Source organism: Myotis lucifugus, unplaced genomic scaffold (genome assembly GCF_000147115.1).
Source record: "Myotis lucifugus unplaced genomic scaffold, Myoluc2.0 scaffold_2, whole genome shotgun sequence".
NCBI classification, from domain to species: domain Eukaryota; kingdom Metazoa; phylum Chordata; class Mammalia; order Chiroptera; family Vespertilionidae; genus Myotis; species Myotis lucifugus.
Genome location: NW_005871050.1, coordinates 8732915 through 8753138, shown reverse-complemented (window position 1 = coordinate 8753138; position 20224 = coordinate 8732915). Strand labels below are relative to the sequence as shown.

General features: G+C 36.5%; 1 protein-coding gene across 8 annotated transcripts in view; it reads right to left on the bottom strand.

Moving 5' to 3' along the window:
- The window catches only part of ZNF280C (zinc finger protein 280C), a 53786-nt gene extending 33922 nt beyond the window's left edge, over positions 1-19864 (bottom strand). For 2 of the 8 annotated variants that reach the window (XM_014458530.2, XM_014458542.2), the window contains exons 1-7: positions 19262-19862; positions 12994-13039; positions 12830-12876; positions 7042-7188; positions 3303-3368; positions 3074-3207; positions 480-594 (exon numbers count right to left, since the gene is read on the bottom strand). In XM_014458530.2, coding sequence (XP_014314016.1) covers positions 480-594; positions 3074-3207; positions 3303-3368; positions 7042-7188; positions 12830-12860 — 493 coding nt within the window. In that variant the 5' untranslated portion in view covers positions 12861-12876; positions 12994-13039; positions 19262-19862. The other 6 variants (XM_023757984.1, XM_023757990.1, XM_023757993.1 and 3 more) reach the window with 6 other exon arrangements.
- Between the last annotated feature and the right edge of the window lie 360 nt (positions 19865-20224).

The following is a 20224-nucleotide window of genomic DNA, read 5'->3' as shown; positions in this document are numbered from 1 at the left end:
TGCAAATCAATGTTTCTTTAGTACTGCCATTTTATAATACTACTCTATAATCATATTTAACTATCACTTCTACATAATTTATTTGGATAGAAAGGCACTAACTAGTCTATGAAGAAATCAACTATAACTACACAATTTTTCTCATATTAATGACCTCCCAAATAATTAATATTTAAAAAATAACCATAGTATTCGGACACCAAGGGACTTCTCTGACTCACAGCCTATGGTGGGTCCAAGTGAGAATGAGCTGAAAGAATACATATTAGTCAACTTAATAAAAAAGAAATGAAATATTCTATTACTAAATGCAATTTTATATAAAACCATCCAAGAAAAGCATCAGAAACTATTAACTTCCATCTGACAATGTATTAAAAACTTAACACAAAGGTATGAGTTTCAAAATAGACATTCATTCTATATGTATATTAATCAGTTCTTTCTTTATTATATTTCTAAAAAGTGATAAGCCAAACCTTCTGTATAAACTTTTGATCCGCCTTGGGATGGTGGTACTGTGTCCTGGGTCAGGTCAAACAGTAAATCAGAAGAATCATCCATTTCAACTTGCGATGAACTCCTTATAAATGACTGTAAAAGTTACAATTATTTTATTTTATAAACATTTATAAAGGTAATTTTAACTGTAAGCCACTACCATAAAAATAGCCTTAATGATTCAATGACTAATAAGTTATAAAACACAAAGGTAATTATTACTCTGTCAAATTAGCATCTACCGGATAAAGAATATATGTGAACTCTCTGGATTATTACAATAATTTTTCTGGAAATCTAAAATTAGTTTGAAATAAAAAGTTTAAATTAAAGCAATCACATTATTGGCAAAGTAGAGGTTATATTTTGGTAAACTTTTCTGCAAGAAAATTTTGGCAGTATCTATTAAGGGCTTTAAAAAGTTCATATCCTTTGATCCAATTATTTCAAATATTCTGCTTTTACGAATTTATGCTAAGGAAATGAAAATATTTAATGGAAAATTATTTGTTACAGCAAAAGATCAAAACCTGTATGTCCAACAATGGAGGAATGGTAAAATAAATTAAATGACATATTATCATGCAACATTATGCTTTTGAGAAATAACCAATGACAAAGAAAAATGTTTCCAATATAAATTTCAGTGAAAAAAGAACAGATATGTGTATAAAATATAATCCTAATTGATTATTATTCTATATACCACACTAACCATTTGCAGAAACAATAGCAAAATACACTTGCATTCTCTTCTGTTTCTTTTCTACCTCCCATATATATTACCTTTAAAATGGGAATATAAGAATCTTGAGTGTTTTGTGCTTAAAATTGAGACACAGTCAGGTTTTAAGAATCTTACTTTGCTCCTAAGTTTTCTGTTGACATAGGTTTCTTAAGTAATGGAGACAGATACTGAAGTGACCCAAGCCATTCCATTCCTAAAATTTGAGGCATAGCAGGCAGATTTCTGCATTTGAGTCTTAATGTGTATTATATAAAATCAACAATGACTTTAGACTTAATTGTAACCAAGCACAATATTACTGCAAGATAAATTTTTTTCAAAATATCTGCCTTTAGAAATGGAAAATATTCACTAGCAATGGTCCAAAATAGTTCTTCAACAGAAGTTCCTCCAAATACAGTTAATACTTTAAACTCTTTCCTAGGTGATGACTCCGGTCAATTAAGTACCACCATTTCAAAGAGCGGACACATTATTCAACAAATAACATGTTACAATAATTTTCCAATTGGGAATTACTGGAAATTCAGAAGACCTGTCCATTTATTTAACTATGAAACCTTGGGAAAGTCACTTCTAAGGTTCAAGTTATTCAACTTTCCAACTGAAATGAGAGCCACCAATTATTGTCTATTTAAAATGTACTTGCCTCTTTCACGTTACATGTATTCTACCAAGTAGTTGTCATAACAGTACTAATAAAGACCTAATATTATCTCTTATTTTATAAATAGGTAAGCTTAAGTATGGTTAAGCAAGGTTACCAGTACAACCCAGCTCTGGCAAACACCTTAATTGCAGCTTCATGAGACCTTGAAGCAGAGGACCCAGTTAAACCATGCCATGCCTCCTGACTCACAGAAATCATGAGATAATAAGTGTATATTGCTTTAAACTTCTAAGTCTATGGTATTATTGTTATGCAACAATAAATAATTAATATATGTGCTTTGTAAGTCTTTTTTTAAAGTAAAAATGGCATTCCATTAAAAAAAAAAAAAAAGACAACGGGCCCAGCTGGCATGGCTCATTGGTTGAGCATCGACCTATGGATCAGAAGGTCATGGTTCGATTCCCAGTCAGGGCACATGCCTGGGTTGCAGGCTCAGTCCCCAGGAGGGGACATGCAGGAGGCAGCTGAACAATGATTCTCTCTCATCATTGATGTTTCTACCTCTCCCTCTCCCTTCCTCTCTGAAATCAATAAAAATAGCATAGTTTTCAATATTATACCTATCCTATATAATAAAACCCTAATACGCAAAGTGACCGAATGGCAGAACAACCCATCATTATAATGTGCACTGACCACCAGGGGGCAGAGGCTCAATGCAGGAGCTGCCCCGATGGTCAGTGCACTCCCATAGGAGAGTGCCGCTCAGCCAGAAGCCGGGCTCACGGCTGGCAAGCGCAGCAGTGGTGGTGGGAGCCTCTCCTCCACAGCAGCACTAAGGACCTCCTGGGGGATGTCCACCTGCCAGCTTAGGCCCACTACCTGGCTTAAGGCAGCAGGTGGACATCCCCCGAGGGGTCCCGGACTGCAAGAGGGCACAGGCTGGCCTGATGGACACTCCCCGCTCCCCAGTACACAATATCGTGCTCTTGTTTAAATATAATTACCTGATTTATTAACAGGTTGGATAGTTAGTTCCTACAGTTATTACTTTGAGTATTGGTTGAACTATCATAAAGATGGTGACATTTTCTCATAGTGATTATGCTTCTACCAAAATGGTGACTAGTTATGATAGTCCATAATTCTAACTGGGTATTATAATATCCAATATGTCCCTGAGCTAACTGTATAGTTTCAGAAACACTTACAGGTTTAGATACATTCTGAATAATAGAGCTTTGTGAAGGTTTAGATTGAGGATGAAATCTAGGTAAGGCAGCCACTGGATTTGATGTTGGATCTTTGTAGTGTGGACTTGTAGGCTTAAATGCATCAGGAACACCTGTATTTTAAAATTACACAACACGTTGAATATTTTCCTCTACAACAAATTTTGTCAAAATATTTCACTGTAAAATTAATATAATAATACTCTACCTTGATTGAGTACCTCATTCTTTATTGCCTTTGAAGACGAGCTGGAATTACCTCTGTTCAAAATATCTATAAAAATTACAGTTATTTTAAACAAACAAAATTAAAATGCACTCAGACACAGAGAACAGATTGGTGGTTGCCAGAGGGGAGGAGGTTTGGGGGACTGGGTGAAAGAGGTGAAAGGATTGAGAAGTACAGATTGGTAGTTACAAAATAGTCCTGGGGATATAAAGTACAGCATAGGAAATCTAGTAAATAATATTGCAGTAACTATGTATGGTGCCATGTGGGTACTGAAAATACTGGGGGGAACAATTTGTAAAGTGTATGATTGTCTAACCACTACACAGGGTACCTAAAACCAATACAAAATAATATTGAAAGTAAAGTGTAATTGAAAAATAAAAAATAAATTTATTTTAAAACTTATTTGACTTTAATAGATAATAATAGAACAAGGTTGTATATAGACTTAAGTTCCTGTGACTCAAGCCCTCCCCTAATACCCATGCCACATTCATACCCCTAAAAGTCTAGAAGTTTCATTATGGGTAAACTGATTGGATTATCTGTACCATTACTCCTGCGTTCTAAAAGGAAAATTGTCAGAGACTGCAAAGTAAATTGAACCCAGAATTTACCAGAGTATCTCAAATCTACTACTATACCAGAAGTAAATTTGTGGCTGACATGACCCTCTGGATCAGTTTAATATTGCTCACTTTTGTATCCATGTGCACCCATAAATTGTAGGTTATTGAGGAATCAAATGAAAATTTGGAACAGTTGAGATTTGCCTAAAATTGCTAATCAGGAAAAGGTACAAGGCATTAAAAAAAAGTCCCAAACTAAATCAAACTAAAAAGGTTTTGCATAACAAATGAAATCATCAACAAAATGAAAAGATAACCTACTGAATGGGAGAAAATATTCTCCAATGATACATCAGATAAGGGGTTACTATGCAAAATTTATAAAGAACTCATGCAACTCACCCTGACCAGTTTTTCTCAGTGGTTAGAGCGTCAGCCTTTAGACCTAGGGGTCTCGGGTTTGATTCCCAGTCAAGGGCATGTACCTCGGTTGCAGGTTCCCCAGCCCTGGTAGGGGCGCATGTGGGAGGCAACCAATAGATGTGTTTCTCTCACATCAGTGTTTCTTTCTCTCTTTCTCTCTCTCCTCCTCCTCCTCCTCCCCCTCCTCCTCCTCCTCCTCCTCCTCCTCCTCCTCCTCCCTCCTTTCCACTCTCTCTAAAAATCAATGGAAAAAATATCCTCGGGTGAGAATTAAAAAAACGAACTCATACAACTTAACACCGAGAAAACAATCCAATTAAAAAATGGGCAGAGGAACTGAATAAATCTTCTCAAAAGAGGACATACAGATAGCCAAGACATATGAAAAGAAGCTCATGGTCACTAATCATTAGAGAAATACAAATTAAAACCACCTCACACCAGCAGAAGGACTATCATCCATAAATCAACAAACAAGTTTTGGCGAGGATGTGTAGGAAAGGGAACCCTCATGCTCTGTCAGTGCAAATGCAAATTGGTGAAGCCACTATGGAAAACAGTGTGGAATTTTCTCAAAAAATTAAAAATGGAACTGCCTCATGACCCACTGATTCCACTTCTGGGTCTGAAGAAATCTGAAACATTAAATTGAAAGAATATATGCAACCTTATGTTCATTGCAACATTACTTACAATAGCCAAGATATAGAAGCAACCCAAGTGCTCATCAATATATGAACGGATAAAAAGGCTGTGGAACAGCTCTGACCGGTGTGACTCAGTGGTTAGAACATTGGCCCTTGCACCGAAGGGTCTTGGATTCAATTCCCAGTCAAGGGCACGTACCTGGCTTGCAGGTTTCATCCCTGGCCCTAGTTGGAGGAGTGCGGGAGGCAACAATCAATGTGTCTCTCATGCATCAATGTTTCTCTCCTCGCCTCTCTTCTCTCCCTCCCTTCCACACTCTCTAAAAACCAATGGGGAAAAAATCCTCAGGTGAGGATTAACAAGACAAAACAAAAAGGCTGTGGTACATATACACAATGAAATATTACTTGGCCATAAAAAAAGAATGATGTGTGAGAGAGACACATTGATAGGTTGGCTCCTGAATGTAAGGTGTCCTGACTGGGGCCAAAGAGTGAATCTGCAACCCAGGTACATGCCCTTTACCAGGAATTGAACCTACTACCCTTTGGTGTGCAGACCAGTGCTCTAACCATTGATAAAACTGGCCAGGGCCATGCCTAGTTCATTTTATACTTAAAGTGGCACTCCACTTAGCACCTTTCAATTTGCCACAAGAAATAAATTCGAGAATTAAATAAATTATTCTACCTCTGATGAAACTAAATAGAAGTACTATTCCAAGTTTAGAATCAAGAGAAGAACTAGGCTTTCAGAAAATAAAAACTTGTCTCTCAACCATACTATTATGCATTGCCATGGTAAGTAAGAAAATACTGGTATGCTGGCTACATTCTTTTGTAAATTCTCCTTGCTTAAAAAAGTAACTGTCGCCCTGACCGGTTTGGCTCAGTGGATAGAGCGTTGGCCTGTGGACCCAAGGGTCCCAGGTTCGATTCAGGTCAAGGGCATGTACCTTGGTTGCGGGCACATCCCCAATAGGGTGTGTGCAGGAGGCAGCTGATCGATGTTTCTCTCTCATCGATCTTTCTAACTCTCTATCCCTCTCCCTTCCTCTCTGTAAAAAATCAATAAAATATATATATAAAAAAGTAACTGTAATGAGAAAGAATCTGTTTCCTCTTTCTCCCTTGATAGTCAGTATGTTATTCCCCTACACTTTACACATTATTGGACATTTAAAGAAATGTCATCAATATCTTCTCTTTAACATTATAACAATGATAAGTCTAATTACTGTAAATGAAATCTAATAATCCACACTGGTACTGGTCACATTCTGCTAGAAAGGTATGAGGATTAAGTGTGCTGACTACCTGTATCATCCAAGTACATAGGCTGAAGACCATGCCCTCCTCCTTCATGAATATAATCAGGAGTTGCTGGAAGATGGCTGTGCTCAGAAGCTACAGTCCATGTTGATACACAGACCAGAGATTGTATAATCGCAGTGTCTGTTCATTTTGTAGCCATGAATCAAGATGACACTGTGATATGAGAACCCTCTCAGAGACTAACAGAAACTTATTTAGTATTCTGGTATTTTAAACAAAGCAGTCCAAACACTTCCTTTTCTAGGTACATTTGGGCTTTAGGGGGAAAAAGAAAAATTAACAAAAAAAACAAACAGGTAAATAGGCTACTTGGTTCCACTAAAAATTATGATTTCCAATCTCAGAAGGCTTACACTACCATTAGGTACAAGTCCCAACCACATTCTCCCTCTGATTCTCACAAATTCTTAATGACCTCTATGCTCCTTCTCACCTTATAGAGCAGTGGTTCTCAACCTGTGGGTTACGACCCCTTTGGTGGTTGAACGACCTTTTCACAGGGGTCGCCTAAGACCTTCCTGCATATCAGATATTTACATTACGATTCATAACAGTAGCAACATTACAGTTATGAAGTAGCAACGAAAATAATTTTATGGTTGGGTCACAACATGAGGAACTGTATTTAAAGGGCCAGAAGGTTGAGAACCACTGTTAAAGAGTAACAAGGACATATAAGACAGCACACAGGTTTTTCCAATAGAAACATCTTATAAAATTTTACCAAAAGTAAATGCTTACTTGAAATGGCTGGTTTTGAACTTGATATCTCTCCAACAAAGATCAGCTCATCATCATCCTCATCCTGCTTTTCTTCTACTTTCTTCTGCCATGGTTCCAGTTCTTCTTCTTCACATTCCATAAAGAGTTCTGCCATTTTTGAATTATCTAATTTTCAAAAGGAGAGAAGCAAATCTTATTTTTCAAATACTTTTTGCAACACAAAGTATGATATTTAACGTGTACTTTGATAATCCTAATAGCAATTACTGAATTGATATTTGTAATCAGTAAGTAGTAGCAAAATTAAGAAACTCGAAATTCAATCCCTAATATCTGAACTAGTAAAATTATGCTAGCTAGATAAATAATGGATGACAATAGCTATTTACAGTGGCCAACAGATTTTAGGAACATTCAAATCCAATCAAATTGAATTTTAGTTTTATAACTAGAATATGATTATATCTATGAAAAGGACTGTCTGTACCTATTATCTTAACCCCCACCAAACTCCTACATTAACAAAAAGGGAGATAAGCAAAGAATAAGAGGCAACAGGTGGGAGATATAATAGAAAAACTGAACCAGATTGAGGGATACTAGGCACAGAGCAAAGCAGGAATGTGGTGCTATAATGAAAATAGAGAATACTAAGCGAGGCTTATTCCATCTTAGAATAGATCTAGATATTTCTCACATGAAGAAACTAAGCAAAGAGCATACTATGAATACCACCAAGCTACAAGTGCTGACAGAGCACTGAAAGGTCCCAGGTTTGATTCCGGTCAAGGGCATGTACCAACTAATGATCATCAGAAATATGTCTAAAACTTCCATGTGAAGATAATCGATGTTTCTCTCTCATCGATGTTTCTAACTCTCTATCTCTCTCCCTTCCTCTCTGTAAAAAATCAATAAAATATATTTTAAAAAAAAAAAAAAAAAAAAAAAAAAAAGAAACTAAGCAAAGAGCATACTATGAATACCACCAAGCTACAAGTGCTGACAGAGCAAATGATCATTTTGGTGCCTCATTCTTAATAAGGATGTACAACTAATGATCATCAGAAATATGTCTAAAACTTCCAATGTGAAAGATAAAAACAATAAAACAGAATAAAATATCTCAAAGGAAACTGAGACAATATATATGGCAGGAAAACAATTAGAGAGAATATAATTAACATTTTTAGAGAGATAAGACAAGAAAGCTATTACAAGTAACATTCAGAAAACAAAAGATAATAATAATATAGCCAAAATTCAGCAAAAAATCAAATGCCAAAGTTGAGTAAACATCCCATGAGTGGAACTAAAATATATATACAGGGGTGAGCAAAAGTGGGATTACAGTTGTTTGTATGGAAAATAACATAATAAATAGTAATACAAGAATAAACTGTTCTGTGTACTCACAACTGTAAACCTATTTTTGCCCACCGTGTGCGTTGGCAAATCAATTTCAAAGTTACAACTCACCTAATAAAAGTTCCAGAAAAAGAAAAAAAGAAAAAGGAGAGGGAATATAATCAAATGAAAAAATACAAGAAAAATTCCCAGTTCTTAAGGATATAAATCTCCAGATAGAAAGGGTTCACCAGCATCTAGCATAATAATTACGAAAAGAAACATACAATTGAGGGACATATTGTGAAATTTCAGAATGCTGGAGATAAGGGAATATTGTGACATCTGAGAGAATGAGAGTGGAAAGAGAGAAGTTAGAATACTGTTTTCACAAGTCTTAGTAAAAATAAATTTTAATTTAGAATTGTGTAACCAGCCAAGATTTTCATTAAGTATAAGGTACATATTTTCATCAAGAATAAAGGCAAGAAACATTAGACAAAATATACCCCTATTCATCTGTTCTTCTTAGAAAGAATCCACCAAAATATGACACTTAAGAAGGAGGAGCCGTGGCCAGGTGGCTCAGTTGGCTGGAGCATCGTCCGTACTCCAAAAAGATTGTAGGTTCAATTCCCAGTTGGGGCACTTACTGGAGGCAATCAATGGATGTTTCTCATTTCTCACATCAATGTCTCTCTCGCTTTCTCTCTCTCTAAAATAAACATATCAGCCCTGACCGGCTTGGCTCAGTGGACAGAGCGTCGGCCTGTAGACTGAAGAGTCGCAGGTTCGATCCCGGTCAAGGGCATGTACCTTGGTTGCGGGCATATCCCCAGTAGGGGGTGTGCAAGAGGCAGCTGATTGATGTTTCTCATCGATGTTTCTAACTCTCTATCCCTCTCCCTTCCTCTCTGTAAAAAATCAATAAAATATATTTTAAAAAATAAATAAAATAAACATATCCTTGGATGAAAATTTAAAAAAGAAAAAGGGCCTGGCCAGCGTGGCTCAGTGGTTGAGCATCAACCTATGGACCAGGAGGTCACGGTTTGATTCTGGGTCAGGGCACATGCTTTAGTTTTGGGCTCAATCTCCATTGTGGGGCATGCAAGGGGTAGTCGATCAATGATTCTCTCTCATCATTGATGTTTCTGTCTCTCTCTCCCTCTCCCTTTCTCTCTGAAATCAATAAAAATATATTTTTTAAAAAGAAAAGAAAAAGGAGGAAGACCAGGATGCAGAAAACATGATATTTAACACAATACAAGGACAAAAGAAAGTCCCAGGACAATAGCTGTTCAACAGGTCTAGAGAGTAACCAGGCAATGTAGAGCAGGAGAACATTACTCCCAGGAGGAATGTCTCCAGGAGAAAACACACACAATTAAATTGATAGATTACAAGTTTTACCATGTAGAAAATCGAGTTAAGAGGCTACAGAAGGGTGTGAGACGACTTGGCTAGAGAGAGACCTTAACTAAATTTAGCAAATTTTAAAAAATAAAAAATTTAAATTGATGGCTATATTTTTTAAAACAGAAAAAAGTAAATGTATCTATAACATATAATACCATAGTACTATGCTCACCAGGGAACAAATTTATTAAGGTCATCATAATAAAAACATCAAATAGGATTTAACCAAAAATTGAGTTATAACTATGATGGGAGATGCTTGGAGGGAAGGATAATATAAGAAACCTAAAATCTTCATAGTACTTAATAGGAAATCATTAGATAATGGCAAAAACTTATGACTCAAGAGACAACATTATGTATATGTGTGTTTTAAAATTTTATAAATATGGAAGTGATGATTAGAAAAACAGCTAACCTAATAATAGTGGGTGCCTTGAAAAAAACATGGGAGTATATAGACCCAAAACACATGCATACCCATGTGCACAACCCTTTCTCTTGTTCTTTTACATCCTTCAGAAACAATGGTTATGAAATTTATAACGTTCAGATTATCTCCCTTTTTAAAACTATGCATGTACTAGTATTGTTCTGGTTTAAAAAGTTGTGAGGGAATAATTAATATAATGGCAATATGGATGGATAGAAAGGGTGCTAGATATGTAGAGTGAGACATGGATAGGGAACAACTAAACAATAAAATTGAAACAAAACAAAATAATTCCAGGGTTCTGGTTTAGATAATATCTTTTTTTAAGACAATTACATATGTACTTCATCTTTAAATGCAGTAATTTCTAAAGGTAATATTACTATGTTAAAATAATGTCATTTGTACTTTTAACTCAAAATTAAAAGGTATATGTAGCTCTGGCTGGTACTCTCAGTGGTCAGAGTATTGACCCAAACACCAAAGGGTTGTGGGTTTGGTTCCAAGAAAAAGAAGGTACCTGGGTTGCAAGTTCGATCCAGGTTGGGGTGCATGTGGGAGGCAGCCAATCAATGTTTCTTTCTCTCTCTACCCCCCCGCCCCCACACACACAATCCTCCCTCCCTCCCACTCTCTAAAAATTCAATGGAAAAAATATCCTCAGGTGAGAATTAACAACAATAAAAAAGGTGCATATAAAAGAAACACCTTAACGTATTGGTGTTATTTTTTAAAATCTTTAATATAATTTCCCCTTTTATACAGGTATGCCAAAATCATTTCTTGGCATAAAGTTACTTCATGGTTAGTAGTCCACCTACCATAAAAGAAAACAAAAAAAAAAAACCTTCCCACCCTCCCAAATATAACCAATTTTATGAACTGATTCCATTCTTTTCTAAACTATACTTTTAAAAAATATACATATACATGCAGAATGCTCAAAGCCATGAACAACATAAACTGATGAACAAAAACAGATCCAGAGACAGAGAAGCATCGATCAGACCATGAAACCTCAGAGGAAAGGTAGGGGAGGGTGGGGGTAAGGGGGAGAGATCAACCAAAGGACTTGTATGCAAGCATATAGGCCTAACCAATGGACACAGACAACAGGGGGGTGAGGGCATGAGTGGGGAGGGGGGGATAGGGGGTAGCGTGGGGATAAGGACACATATGTAATAACTTAATCAATACAATTTTTTTTTAAAAAAAGAATGCTCTAAGTCAAGCATGTGAAACTTGTGGCTGGCGACCGGCTGCGAGTTTCACATGCTTGCTCTAAGTAAAATTAAAAAGTAATTGACTGTTTAGCATTTGCATATTCTGAATACTTTGAAAATATAATCCTCATTTTGTCCCTTGAAGCCCTCATTTGTACTGCTTCTTCCATCTATAATATCCTTCCTCCTTACCTTAGACTGTCCACATTATTTAAGTATAGTAGACAGAGCATGAACTTGACATCAAATTGAATAATTCAAATCTTCATTGCACCACTTCTAATCATATGACTGGAGAAATTGCTTGGATCTGTTTCCTCACTTCTAATAATGGTATAATATCAACCTAATTGAAGTGGTAAGGTAAATTTATGAAAATGTCATACAAAGTACCTAACTTCACGCATATATTCAACAAAATATTAATTCCCTGCCCCTTCCCAACTCTTGGTTCAATTAAAATTTCCTCAATAAACCATTAAACCTTGTTTTTCTTCTGCCTCTTACTACATTGACAGTATATTCCATGCAATTTAAAATTTACCATACATGATCTCAAACTGCTCACTATTAATGTGCCTGAACTATACATGTCTTACTCAAAAGTAAACTCCTGGACAGTGAAGAACACATTTTCTTCTTCCTTTGTATTTCCTCTCACACACAATAGTCTACTGGATATACACTGGGCACTTAACATATGATAATTTACAGGCTAAGAAACTAAGCAAAGTCAGGCAGTGCTATCTTTTACAAAACAGATCCAGAGACACTGAAACATGCAACAGACTGCCATATTTCAGAGGGAAGGGGAGAGGAGGGAAGAGATTAATCAAATAACTTATATGCATAGCCCATGGACAAACAGTGTGGGGAGGGCCTGGGGAAGGGTTGGGTAGGGTACAACTGTAATACTTTCAACAATAAAGATTAAGAAAAATTAAAAATTAAAAATTGAGGGAGACTCATGTATACTGATAATAAAAAAATCATTTACATCCATGTTTATAGATCTCCCTCATTGATTTAACTAGGTACTGCCACTGTCAATATATTTCAAGGTATATTATTGAGTAAAATTATTTAAAGGCATATAAAGCATGATTTTATTTAGAAATAATTTAGTTTGCTTATTATTAAAAAAGTTTGATTATGTATACCAAACTGATATTAGTAATTATCTCTGGATGAAGAAACATTTAATTTCTAGTTTACTAACATTTTTATTGTATATTATTCTTTTTTACTATGAGTATGTATTATTATAATAAATGTGTTTTTTTTAAACTGTGTCCACCTATACTTTTCTTACCTTTTCTCATGGAGCAAGGTTATAAGTAAGAAAGTCACGCATACTAGTATCATTTGCAGCAGCAATACTTACTTTTTGGTTGAAAAGGTTTATTGTCATCCATCAAGTTGTAGAGTCACCTAAGCACCAATATATAACAACAATCAATTTTATGAGTCACTTTAACACCAAATATTGAAACATAAAATTGGGATTCAGAAATCTTTGGGTCTGATTTTGATCTCCAACAAACTCACCATGTGACTCCAGACAAGGCAGTAAGTTAGGTCTTAATTTTCTGACCTATAAAATAAACATGCCTACTATTAGGGTGGATTTGTTAAATTAGATGTACACACATTTAATATTTTTCTCCTATGGAAAGCTTACCTTTTGAGTTTGATGTGTTTGATATACACACATGCTACTTACTTTCCGTATTTGGTTCATTTCAGAATGAATGCAAATTTAGTAAATAGAATGCTGAATGTACAAAGCATTTATTACTTCAAGAAATTTAATGAATTATTAAATTACAAATAATCTATGAAAGGTACCCTTTTATAAAAATGAATAATCACCCTTCAATATGTTTTATTAAATGTGAATTTTGAAATGCTAAGTGACATTAATCTTTAACTGTTACTTGTTCTTCATATCATAAATAAATGTAATTATTATACAAAAGCATGTTCAAATAAATTTTTAGTTTACTTTTTTTGTTTCTTATCAATGATGACTAAAAGGAACAGAAAAGTAACTGGATAAATTTCATCATAGATTGATTTAAAAAATTACTCATTGCCTTCTGTGCTCAAGGTAATGTGCTCAGTTCTAGAAAAATAATTAAGATGAATAATAATAGCCTTGCCTTCAAAAGTTTACAAACTTATATGTCTATGATTCTTTAGGCTTTTATAAAAGGTGGTACATTAAACATTATCAAAATTTTTGCTTTCTTTGAAACAGGAATTTGTGTTCAGAATTTTCATGCTCATAACATATTTTACATATAAAATAAACATACTTAAACTATTTCAGTTATAAAATAAAAAAGTAAAAAAAAATAGACATCAGAAATCTGACTATTAGGATAAACAGCTAATTGAGCCTTCACATTTGTCTTTATCTGCACACTGCAAAAGCAAGCTTTCCTAGTTTTTCCAATTCCAAATTTAACCTGAACTAGACCAAAGGGGAAATAAACTAATTTAACTCCAGAAGAAGTTACTGCTATAAATGTTTGAATTACTGATACAAGAATCTCTAGTGATTCAGTACATAAGTAAATTTCCGTAATTCTGAGGTTTGACTATTAAATCTCTTCAACTCATTATTTGCATAGTTATCACTTGTCCTGCAACTAGAATTAAGGTAATGCACATGTCAAGTAGATAAATACATGACAATTCTTGCTCAGCATGAAGGACCTACTATAATGCCAAAAATACAGAATATTTTTAAGAATCACAGCTGCACAGCCCATGAGACTCATAAAGAACTCTTTTATTAGATGATCATATAAAATATCTATTGACACAAATATCATAAAATTAGTACTAAATGTACAAATAGTATATATAAACATGTCCTATCTACTGCCTATGATTATGGAGATGGCTTTTGGGGCCCATAGCAGCCACTAAGGAGTCTCAATTAATACATTCACAAACACTCTAAAAAGTCAGAAATACTCAGGTGCCATTTAGAACCACAACTTCAGTCTAAAGCTGTGCTATCCAATAAGATAGCTGAACCTTCCAAAACTATCACCACAAAAAAAAAACTCTTAAGTCATCACTTCAGAATTTTGGTTCCAAGGCAAGGAATTCTGTGGGAGATCTGTTAGAGAAATGCAGCAAAATGTGCAGCAAAATGTGCAGTGAAAAACCTTGGTGCTCCTATAATAGCAACTCCAAAGGGTGTCTAGGTTATGCAACTCAGAGTTGGCATTAAAATAGGCTGAAGAGTAAAAGACCTCTCCATTCCAGCTGTTGACTCAGAGATACTATGCCCATGTTTAGTATACTGTTCCTATGGGGGGGGGGGGGATGAATCTCAAGTAAATGACTTCCAAGTAACTGACAAACAACTCTTGGAACACAACCATTCAGTTTTTGGAGATTGCCTTTAAGTAATTGCAATTACTATTTAGATAGTTTTTGTTTTCAGATTTAAATATTTAAAATTCAACACCCTTTTAAGAGTTCATTCTACAAAAAAATTCTAAAACAATGGATTAAAATAGTTCAAATGGTACTATTTTAATCCATGGATTGCATGGGATAGTTCAAAAAGTACATTATGTGTATTTTATCACAAGGAAAATACTTAAAAATTTAATGGATACCATTTAGCACCCACTAGGATGGCTGTAATAAAAAAAAGACAATAACAAGCATTGGCAAGGATGTGGAAAAAGGGACACCTCATACACTGCTGGTGGGAATATGAAATTGTGCAGACACTGGAAAAACACTTTGACAGTTCCTCACAAAATTAAACATAAAGTTACCATATGACTCAGCAGTTCCAATCTTGGCAAGAGAGAATTGAAAACATATGTCCACACAAAAATCTGTACACAAATATTCATAGCAGCATTATTGATAATGACCAAAAAGTGAAAACAATCCAAATGCCTGATTGATGAATAGATAAACAAAATGTGACATACCTATACAATGAAAGAATATTCAGTTGTAGAAAGGAATGAAGTACTGATACATACTATGATATGAATAGATCTTGAGAACATTTTAGTAAGTGAAAGAAGCCAGTCAAAAAGACCACATATTGTGATTTCATGTATATAAAATGTCCAGAAATAGCCAAGTCATAAAGACAGAAAGTAGAATAGTGGTTGCTTAGGTCTGGGAGGGCTGGGGGGAGATGGGGTGTGACTCTGAATGGGTATGGGATTTCTTTTGGGGGTGATTAAAATATTCTAGCCTGGCTGGCATGGCTCAGGGGTTGAGCCTTGACCAGGCGGTTACGGTTCAATTCCTGGTCAGGGCACATGCCGGGTCCCCTGTGTGGGGCATGTGGAGGCAGCCAATCAATGATTCTCTCTCATCATTGATGTTTCTATCTGTCTCTGTCTCTCCCTTCCTCTCCGAAATCAATAAAAAATATATATTTTTAAAAAGTAGTGGCCATCTAAAAAATATTCTAAAATTGATTGTGGTGGTGTTTTCTCAACACTGTGAATATACTAAAACCAATGAATTGTATACTTCAAATGGGCGAATTGTATGTTATATGAATGATCTCAATAAATCTGTTAAAAATAAACACACATCACATCACATCTTCTCTCTTCATTTATCTGCCCATAGATGCTTAGATTGTTTCCACGCAATGGTTATTGTAAATAATGCTGCAATAAACATAGGGGGGGGGGGGTAGGTATCTTTACTTCGGATAAATACCCAGAAGTAAAATTACTGGATCCTATCAGTGCTCATGCTTTTGTCTGTATTTACTACTGCATTGTCATCAAGTACTGTAACTTTAATTGATGCTGACTAATAAAAGATCAGAGGGAGAGAGTATTTAAATAACACATTTAGCTATAGAAATGAAGGTAATGAAAAGGTTCAAATAGAAAAATCTTGCTATTGTTTAGATATGAATTATAGATATGAAAAACTAAAAAATAGGCAGTGACTTTGTTTCATAAAAACATATTATTCGTTCAATGTATTAACATTGATTCAAATAGCATTGCTTTTTTAGTTTTATTTAATTATTTGCTTTTTGATATATGAAAATCTATTACTATCCTGTTTTCACCATCAAAACTTATGATCTTGTTCTTTCCTTCTTGCCTTTGTATAAAGCCAAAAGAGAGACAGTGGCTACTTTGACAACCTTAAAGCAGACTACAGAAATGTCCCCAACAGCATGACCTTTGCAACCAAAGCCAGCGAACAGAACATCATCTTCCTCAATAAATTTCAAACAATCATCATTGGGTACAAAGACTGTGATTTTTTGGGGGCCATATTTGATCAGCTGGACCCTGACACACATCTTAGAGGGGCATATTTTATCCACTAGGGGAAATGTCAAGTAAAAAGCTGCAGTACAATGATGAGAACACTGGACATGGGCTGAATAAATGAGTGTGAATTTGGAGTCTGCCACTTTCTGGTCGCCAAACCTACAGAATGCTTAATTAACCTCTTTGAGCTTAGTTTTTCTGTAAAATGGAAACAGTAATACCTATTGAGAAGATAAAATAAAGCACATGAAAAATTATTGTGCAGTACTTCGCACTAAAAAGAAAACATTCTAGTTCATGTAAAGAACTGTTAAAATACTGTCACAAATAAAGAACACCAGACCCTTCAGTTCAAGGGCTGATGCTCTAACCACTAGGCACACCAGTGAGGGCTAAACACACATTTTTGATACAAATTATTGAGTGAACCATCTTCTTGAGTCATTATTTAAAACAACCTGCCTAAAACCAAATATATTTAAGTCCCTCTTGATGTAGGAAGACAGAAAAAATATTCAGTTATATATTTAATTAATGAATAAGTCATAAATATTTCTGAACTTTCAAATTACTTTTGAAATGAAAAATATTTTAAATATAAATTTCCAATATCCTATCTGTCATTAAAACTATGGATTTCTTTTTATTTACAAAAAAATGTATTCATTTAGGTATCTCCCCTTTTCTATCAGCAACAAACATATTTTTGGATGGCTCTATATGTCCTCTTGAATAAAGAGAACAAATCAGAGAGAAGAGGAGGTACAGAATTATATATTCCTTTCCTCTTACTCATCTCTTCAACTAAAAAAAAAAGTTGATGCTGAATAATAAAACACTGGGCTGAAGAAAATGGGATTAGACTAGAAAACTTAACTGAGGAAAATAGGTTGAACAGGGGAAGCTGGAATTTGGAGCCTTTCAACATCAAAACTTTTTTCAATGGACTATTCTCCAACTTTTCAACATGCTTGGAAATAATAACAATATTATTTAAATACTAAAAAGTTGAAAAGATCTGAAGTATTAAAAAAATTTAAAGGAAAGGGGAATTGAACATATTTCTTTTTTTTGGGGGGGGGGGTGAGCCTTCTTGTTTATTCTCTTTAACCACTTCACTGCAATGAAAAGCGGGGCATGATGCAGTAAATTGAACACTGGTTGAAGAGTTAGATCTAGGTTTAAGAACCAGATATATAAATTCCTACCCATTATGACTTCTGTAAAGTCTTCTATTTGAGGCTATTTCCTCACCTTCCAAATAGTTCTATCAATACCTCAAAATGGGTAATAATCCATGAAATATATAAATGTAGAATACTATTATAGTGGAATCTGTACCAATTTTATAACATCAAGGGCATATAACCCTAACTTAATTTCATAAGCAAACCAGTACCTTTATAGGTTAAGTAAAATTTATCCTTAAGGAGGCAGTTTGAGTTTTCACAGTAACCCCCCAAAGCGGGACATCTCACAAATGCTAAGAGAAGACTTTTGTAGTTTAAAGCATTATTTCTTGGTTTCAATTCTATATTTAATGGCACTAAAAGACACTAAAACTCACAGACCAAAACTGAAAACAAAAGGCGAAATTTAAGTCCACACATTAAAAATAAAAGCAACGAAAAAATCTTTGCAAACAAAGAGAATCCCTTGAAGATTTCCTGTGCTTGCAGAAGCTGGTACACTTAACATTTTATTCTCATTTCCCCTTAATAAAAGCATTAAAACTTGAGGTAAGTTCAAAGGAACTCCCTCCGCGTCTAGAGAAGGGTAAAAATCTCAGAATGAGATAATTTTTTCCATTAAAATAAAACCTGCAAAGCTCATTGTTAAAAAAAAAATGTGTCTCTAACTCCACGTTTCTTCCCGGGGCTGTTCTCCTCTAGACAATAACGGAATGGAGCACGATTTCTATAAGGAGGAGCGAAGTCCCTTTGGCAAGAACAAGGGTGTGAGCACTCGACGACCAGTAATCTGGGTGGGGGAACCTACACGTAAACGATGGGCCCCAGGGCCTCTGAAGCCTTAAAGTTCGGAACCTTCTCTCGTCTCTTTTAGAGACTCAGGGGTAGGCGGGTCTCATTAGACATCGACGTGAAACGTACAAAAGACCGAAGGGAGTTGTCTCCAGAAAGAAAAGCCAAAACCTGTCTGGGGACCGACAGCCACGCACAGGCCGCAGACGATAAAGAGGCAGTGGCGGCAACCCGCGCGCCCACGGCCTGAGCTGCCCGCCAAACCCCGCCGCTGAACAGCTACCTTCCCGAGTCCCTCCCTCGCCAGCGATGGCGCAAGATGGTGGCCCACCCGGCACAGCGCCACCGCGCCACCCCGCCGTCCCCTCCTCCGCGCGCCCTGGACTATCCTGGACTCGCGCCGCATCCAGACCCTCAACCTCCCTTCCTCACCGACAGGCCACCGACGACGCCGCCCTCAGAGCCAGGCGGTCATCGCCACGAGCGACAGCCTCCGCCCGCTCCCCTGAGGCGAAGGCGGGGGTGGCGGACACTTACCGCGAGCAGAACAGGTCGGCCAGACTGGGACTCTAAGGAGGAGGAGAAAGGGAAGGAGGAAAAAGGAGGAGCGCGAAAACACTGGGCGGCGGCTACTGCCACAGCAGCCGCCCCCCCGCCTCTCAGCGCCGAATGAGCTGCCCAGACCGCGGTGGCGGTATATAACTACGCGCGCTGCCTCATGGGTAGACGGCAGCTCCTCCGTCTCCCGGCCCCCAGCTCCTGCCCCTTCTCCGGTCCCCGCTCCTGCTCCCTCTCCAGCCCCCACTCGGGCCCCCGCACATCCGGGCTTCTATGATACTTTACCAAACGATTTGGAGGGTGGGCTCGTCCATGTGCACGGCCTTATACAATCTGGAACGCAGCGCCACTTTGACATGCGCGGTGGGCTGCGCGGGTCGCTGCTGCAGGCAGCGAGCCAGGGCGAGATACTGAACGCTGAGGCCCTCTCCTCCGCGATCCTGCTGTGCAACCCGGGTAGCAATTCCAAAATTCGGGCTGCCCACAGTATCTAAGCACACGAAAACGTGAATTTTAGACCCTCCCTGTGTGTAAGAGATAGAGACACCATTAAAAAAATATACTATAGCCGACCGGTGAAGACCTAAACTTGGTGAATGAAATGAATAAAAATCAGGTTAATTTCACTGAATTTGTTTTAAAATATGGTTTTGCTTGCACGTTATTCCTGTCATATAGATGTCTAGAATGGTCATTAAAATGTTAAGGGCCCTAGCTGGTTTGCTCAGTGGATAGAACGTAGGCCTGCGGACTGAAGGGTCCCTGGTGGAGTGCAGGAGAAAGCCGATCAATGAGTCTCTCTCATCACTGATGTTTCTATCTCTCTCCCCCTCCTTTCCTCTATGAAATCAATAAAAAATATATAAAAATAAATAAAATAAAGGCTGTTGAGCAAAATATGAAAAAAATGTTAGGGAAAAAATACGTTTAGGAGAAAAACAT